This window comes from Myotis davidii, unplaced genomic scaffold (genome assembly GCF_000327345.1).
Source record: "Myotis davidii unplaced genomic scaffold, ASM32734v1 scaffold723, whole genome shotgun sequence".
NCBI classification, from domain to species: Eukaryota; Metazoa; Chordata; class Mammalia; order Chiroptera; family Vespertilionidae; genus Myotis; species Myotis davidii.
In genome coordinates this window covers 325,405-332,743 of record NW_006294589.1, presented here as the reverse complement: position 1 = coordinate 332,743, position 7,339 = coordinate 325,405, and the positions used below count along the sequence as shown (strand labels likewise).

At 36.8% G+C, this 7,339-nt stretch overlaps 1 protein-coding gene across 4 annotated transcripts in view; it reads left to right on the top strand.

Annotated features, from left to right (window-relative positions):
* Nucleotides 1-954: 954 nt before the first annotated feature.
* The window catches only part of FKTN (fukutin), a 31,040-nt gene continuing 24,655 nt past the window's right edge, over nt 955-7,339 (top strand). For all 4 annotated transcript variants that reach the window (XM_006768728.2, XM_006768727.2, XM_015567194.1 and 1 more), the window contains exons 1-2: nt 955-1,261; nt 4,644-4,703. In XM_006768728.2, coding sequence (XP_006768791.1) covers nt 1,157-1,261; nt 4,644-4,703 — 165 coding nt within the window. In that variant the 5' untranslated portion in view covers nt 955-1,156. The remainder of the gene's footprint in view (nt 1,262-4,643; nt 4,704-7,339) is intronic.

Sequence of the window (7,339 nt, the reverse complement as noted above, 5' to 3'; positions counted from 1 at the left end):
GATGAATATCAGCCATCCAGTAAATGAACAGAGATCGTACAGCAAAAGGGTAGGGAACATAGTAACTAACAATAAGGCCAAAATAATGGTGAGATTCGTAGTTATCCTATATAATAAAGCTGTAATATGCAAAATAACCCTCACGCCCTCACAAGATGGCTGCTACAACCAGGCTGGCGGTGGAGAGGGTGCAGGCTGGGCTGAGGGGATACCCTGCCCCCCCTGCATGAATTTCATGCATCGGGCCTCTAGTAGAATATAATAGAACTGTAACAAGGTAAAAATAACTAATAAAAGTCAGGATTGAAAGAGAAGGTAGAAGGTAGTTTAAATTTGCTGTTTCCTCTTATTTTTAGCTAGAGAACAAAAAACAAAGTTTAGACATCACGTAATAGAGGTGTTAGTATATTTAAAGGAATAAAGATAAACCTTTGAAGAACTAAATATACTTAACCAAAATCAAACAGTGGAGAAGTGGTAAGAAGTAGAATGATATTAAATTTCTTGTCCTAAAGAAACAATCAGATGGGTCTAAAGATGAAAGAACAAAAATTTTTCTCATGGCCTTTACACTTGCAAAAACTGAAAACATACATGGGATATTTGTAAAAACTGATCACATCCTACCTAGATGACAAAAAACAACGAAGAACTATCCTACAGATGATGTTCCTTGACCAAAACTTCCTTGATTTCTTCTACCTGTGGAAGTAGTTCTCAGCATGGGCAGCAGCAGCAGCATCTAGAACTTGTCAGAAATGTAAATTGAGGTCCCACCCCAGATCTACTGAGTCAGAAACTGTGGGGGAGAAGCCCCTAATCTCTGCTGGTCAGTTTTTATACAGATCTTGTTTATGGTTTTTGTTATTTGCAATTGTAAAGAATGTCATGATAAACATTTTTGTTCTTTCATGTTTTATCTCAGAACTGATTATTTCTTCAGGATAGGAAATTACCAAATCAAAGACTGTTCTATAGAGCTTTAGAGAACTTTTTCTTAAGTTGTTGGTTATTAGAGGTGAAAAATTAAAAACAGATTTTTGTCTCCTCTTTAGAAATATCTTTTGTTCATGAAAAACAAGATTATCTTCTCATCCAAAAAGATGAAACCAACTGAGTTACTTTCAAAAGACAACCAAGTGAGCACCACAGACTGATGAATAGAATCAATAAGAACGTGGTTTTGGCGCTTTTAACTTTGACAAGTTCTGCGTTTCTGTTATTTCAGTTGTACTACTACAAGCACTATTTATCAGCAAAGGTAATTTTTTTCTCTTTTCTCATCACTAGGCATCATTTTAGCTATATGTTTTCCTAAATACTTCCCTTGTGCAGCACATAAATTAATCACAGTTTTTCAAATCTTTGCAGAAATATTTCTTACTGCAATTTCCATCTTTGTGGGTATAGCAAGCAACTCAAAATTGCAATTAAATGTTGTTCTAACAACACACTAAAAGTCAAAGGTGCCAGGGTTTAGTGATGTTTAATCTATTGGAGTTTGCTGATGTAGTTATATAAAAATTCTTATTCTTCTAAACAGATTGCCTCTCATGGAAAAGAAATCAATGATAAGTTTGATAGAACATCTCTGTGGAAATCGATTGTAGGAATAGGACCTGAAACACAGAGCAGTTAGACTGCAGTGGTTCTCAACCTTTCTAATGCCGCAACCCTTTAATACAGTTCCTCATGTTGTGACCCCCAATTTCATTGTTACAAATTGAACATAATTAAAGCATAGTGATTAATCACAGAAACAATATGTAATTATATACGTGTTTTCCGATGGTCTTAGGCGACCCCTGTGAAAGGGTCGTTCAACTCCCCCCCAAATGGGTCGCGACCCACAGGTTGAGAACCACTGAGTTAGAGGGTGATTCTAGTAATTTACATGAGGTGCTGATGGCTTAGACTAGAGTGTTAGTGGTGGCGAGGTGGAAAGAAGAGCTATCAGGACTTGTTGATGGGCTATGTGTAAGATAATGAAAGGCAGAAAAGATTGGGGAACTATAGTATTTTTGGTCTAGATAATTGGAAAGTAGAAGTTGTTTACTGAGATGGGAAAGACTAGGAGAAACTGAGGAATAGTGATGATCAGGAAGGGATTTTTTTGCACATGTAAAGCTTGAGATGCCTATTTGACATCCAAGTGAATAGACAATGGGTATATAAGTTTGGATTTCAAAGAGCTGGTCTAGTTGGGAATATTAATTGGGAGATGGTATTTAAAGCCATGGGAGTAGACGGGTTACCAAGGAAGTGAACGAGAGAGGAAAGTGTCATGGTCTGAACTTTGGTAGCCTCCAGCATGTCAGGAAGGTAGTGAGAACAGGAAATGAGGCTCAGAAGGAGTTGCCAGAGAGAAATAGCAGGGAGACCAAACGTATGGGGATCCTGAGGGCCACATTAATGCGATGTTTAAGAGAAGCAGAGCGAACAGCAATTCTTGACAGATCAAATAAGACAAGTCCGGAGTGAATTTAAGCTCAAGTGAATTCGTGGAAGGAGAGCAATTAGAGGCAATGAAAACACACAGCCATTCAGAGTTTTGCTATAAAGGACAGAAATTGTTAGTTGGGAAAAGAGAAGTCAAGAGGGCTTTTAAAAAATTGTTTTAAGAAAGGGGGGATAATATCCCGTTTTTATTTTTATTTATTTTTTTAAAATATATTTTATTGATTTTTTACAGAGAAGAAGGGAGAAGGATAGAGAGTTAGAAACATCGATGAGAGAGAAACACCGATCAGCTGCCTCCTGCACACTCCCTACTGGGGATGTGCCCATACATGCCCTTGACCGGAATTGAACCTGGGACCCTTGAGTCCGAAGGCTGACGCTCTATCCACTGAGCCAAACCGGTTAGGGCAGTGATGGCGAACCAAAGACACGCGTGTCAGAAGTGACACGCGAACTCATTTTTTTGGTTGAGTTTTCTTTGTTAAATGGCATTTAAATGTATAAAATAAATATCAAAAATGTAAGTCTTTGTTTTACTATGGTTGCAAATATAAAAAAGTTTCTATATATGACACGGCACGAGTTAAGTTAGGGTTTTTCAAAATGCTCACACGCCGAGCTCAAAAGGTTCGCCATCACTGGGTTAGGGCAATATCCTGTTTTTATACTGATGGGAATTACAGAGCTGCCTCTTTGTTGTTGTTTTTCTCAAATATCCCTTGCTATTAAAATGTTACTGTCTAAATTGCTGAGCTTGTGAGGAGAGACCAGTTCTGACCCTGCTTTAATTACTCAGTATATCCCTCCTTCCTTTCTTTCCTCCTTCCCTCCATTTAACAAACTTTTATTGAGCATTTATTAATTACCAGGCACCATGATAGACATGGCAATGCAAAGGTGAATTGGATTTCCTCCCTGCCCTTGAGTTAGTTTGTGGTTTAAGGTGAGATGAGTCTTTTTAGAAACTTGGAGCACATTTCATTTTTGGATGAGACTATTCTAATTGTTCTTCAATATCCTCCCTTTTATACCTTGTAGAGAAAGAACACATTCAAAACATAAGAAACCTCTTGGATCTTCTTTGAGCTTGAAACAGTTTCCCTCTTTTCTCTAGACATTAGACATTCTTTTTCCTGTTACTTTCAAAGTATTTTGGGGCTTATCTGATGAAAACTGATTCTTTAGGCCTCAATATTTTAAAAAACATTTTTTAAAAAACCTCAACATTTGCCCAGCCAGCTTTGCTCAGTGGTTGAGCATTGACCTATGAACCAGGAGGTCATGGTTCAATTCCTGGTCAGGTCACATTCCCGGGTTGTTGACTCCATCCCCAGTAGGGGGCGTGCAGGAGGCAGCCGATCAATGATTCTCTCTCATCATTGATGTTTCCCTCTCTCTCCCTCTCTCTCTCTCTTTCTCTCTGAAATCAATAAAAATATATTTAAAAAAAAATAAAGATGTATGTTAGGAAAAGTATGGGCATTGGAGCTGTGAAAAAGAAACAATGCCTACTGTGCAGGATTGTTATGTGGGATAGATGAGAGTACATTATTCGTGTATGGAAGTGTCAAATAGTACACTTAGTAACTGCTCATAAATATTATTATACTTTCTTACCATTTTGCCAAGGTGCCCTAACACTAACTCATTGTATGGAGATAAGCTGAATTTAGGGATATAGAGCTAAATGGAAAAACCCTAATCCCCCAAAAGAAATTTAGAATAGCAAAGAGTTTGCTATTTATTGATGGAAATTAATTAGTTTGGAGATGTTGGCCATGTATATTTTATTGTTTAACAACTTAATTAGCTTATTGCAATCTGTCATTGTTTTCTATCTTGGATAGATGTATAATTGTAGAATTCTTAGCTCATAAGTCTATGAAAAATAGATATTTGCTGAATGCTTATTAATGACTAGAGGCCCGATGCATGAAATTCGTGCAAGAGTAGGCCTTCCTTCCCCTGACTGCCAACACCAGTTTCCCTCTGGCACCCGGGACCCAGGCTTCCCTCGCAGCCCCGGCTTCATCTGGAAGGTCCTCCGGTCTAATTAGCATATTACACTTTTATTATTACAGACTATGAACCAGTTACGCAGTTTGAATCTTATGCCTCCCCTAAATGTAATGTTTCTTGCTGGTTACTGAACTTACCAAAATATTCTTCTGTTATCTTCCTAGAATGGAGCTGGTTTATCAAAATCCAAAGGAAGCCGAATTGGATTTGATAGCATACAGTGGGTATGTACAATAAGCAAGAAATTCCTTAACTACAATGTCCATTTTAGTTTATTCGTTATATACTCAATAAGTATTTGCTGAATGATGACAGTGATAATAGCTCCTTGGTGAGGAGTGGAGGTAGGTGGTCAAGGGGAAGGGGCAAGGCCCTATGCCAAGTGCTTTATATGCAGTATCTCATTTAGTCCTCATGGAAACTCTAACAAGTCAGTACATTGTTATCCTTAGTTCACTGAGAGAGAGCCAGGTTAGGTTGTTAGTAAGTGACTGAGTCCAGATTCTATTTGCCTCCCAAACCCTCATTTACTGAGCTATAGTGCTTCCCCAAATGAATAAATATGTTATTAAGAATTGAACTATAAAAAGAAAAACATTTCCCCCACTAAATATTTGTAAATTTAAAAAAAAAAGAATTGAACTATAAAATAATGATTAGGAATAAAAACCTATTCAACATGTTTCCTTTATAAGATAAGGGAAACTAGCAATATTACAATATATCCCTGTTTTGGTTTATTAATTTCAGAGCCTACACATTTATAAAACATAGTTGCTTACCCTTTTTTTTTTCTAAACTTAGAATGAGTTGAAACCAGTTTTGCTCAGTGGATAGAGCGTCGGCCTGCGGACTGAAAGGTCCCAGGTTCGATTCCGGTCAAGGGCATGTACCTGGGTTGCGGGCACATCCCTGGTGGGAGATGTGCAGGAGGCGGCTGATCGATGTTTCTCTCTCATCGATGTTTCTAACTCTCTATCTCTCTCCCTTCCTCTCTGTAAAAAATCAATAAAATATATTTAAACAAAACAAAACAAAACAAAAATACTTAGAATGAAAAACAATGCTAGGTTGCTAATACAAAATTAAATTTATCCTGTTAGTATACATTTTGGATATGACCAGATATTTCTCAGTCTTTGGCTTCTGTTTAACCAGAAACATGAAAAGCTGTAGCTTAGAAGTAGGCTTTCAAGTCACCAGCAGCAATAAAGTATTAGTGATAATTTTAGGTCATTGGTGGCACCAGTTGGATTTGTACTGTTTCAAGGGTAAAGTCTGAGATATTCTATTATTAGGTTCCTCAACTATCAAGCCTAGAAGTATTAGTGTGAACTTTAAAACATTACAAACAATACCCACTGTATGCTATCAAATCCAATATTTCGATTACCGTTCACATTCAATATTATATTAAACTTACAAAGTGACCCCCCTGGTAAGTGTAGCACCCACCTGACACCATAGGTAGATATTTCAATGTGAACTTCTAGTTATTGAACATAGCAGATGTTTTGCTCTGTGTACTTAGGCTAGTCTGAGGGAAAGGGAAGTATGGTACACTTGAAGTGCATGCTCCCCAGTCACGGTTGTAAAGACTCTAGCAGAGGAAATAAAAAGGGGCATTTTGTGCATTCCATCTAGCCCTACTCTACCTCATCCCACCATTGAGAAAAACACGTATATAATATACTTGGACCAGGTTTATTGTCCTGTGAGTGAAATAATGTGTTGAAATTTGAAATTCTGTATTTAGCAGCTGGGAAATAAACCCATCTGAAGATAATGGGGATTCTCTATCATAAATTTTAACATTCTAAAGTATGATGATACTTTGGTTATATGTACTTTCCAGGTTTGCCATTTATTAAGAGTCCTCATATGTAAATTGAAAGAGCATGTTCAGAAAATGTTTTAAAGCTGAAATAGCATCATTGAGATAGAAGCTTTTACTCTGTCCCGATTAACCAACAACATTTCCGAAACCTTTGGTATATAAAGCAGTCAGCAGGGGTGCAGATTCACTGATATATTTTTTAATGGGATTTGTGAATCATTTAAAGCTTAACATAACAGGAAAAATTAGGGCAGCCCCATCCTTTTCATTCAGGGAATAATTCTTGAGGTGGAAGAAAATAATGGATTTTTAAAAAAAGGGTTTACTTCAAAGTACACGAGAGCAGCTCAGAGTACTAAAAATCACTCTTTATAATAGTTGCAAAATCACAGGGAAAGAAGTACTGAAATACTTTTATTCTAATATTTTAGAAGGAATCAAAGGTACTTATTGAAATCTGATCAACAAGTGTAATACTGAGCCCTTATAAAATTCTAGAATGAATTATTAGGACCTAGCCTTCCCTAAGAACAAGTCCCACCAAACCACTCAGGTTCTGATAAAATTGTATATACTGGCAGATGAATAGGCAGGCTATCCTAGTGTCTTGTTTTCAACAAGACATTTTTCTTTCTTGTAAACAAACTGAATACTGAAGGCCAGATGATAATAGTCATGTTGATTTAGAATTAATTGGATTTAGAGTTCATTAGACATCTGTTTCCAAGGAGCATTGGTGATTTCATTGATAGCAACCTGGAAGTTGGATTTTGAAGGTGAATCTCTCTTTGAGCCTGCTCTAATCTACATTTATATTAATAATCATAATGAAGCCATATATGTGTTCATCATGTTTGTATTTAACACCAAGCTGAAAGAGATTCATTCAACAAACATTTATTAAGCACTTTATTTGTACTAGTGTCTGTCGTCTCATCATCTTTCTTTCAAAATCATTTTTTTCTCTTTTATTCTCCTAGTGTAAAGCACAAAAAGCAAGAACCAAAAAGGGGAAAAAAATAA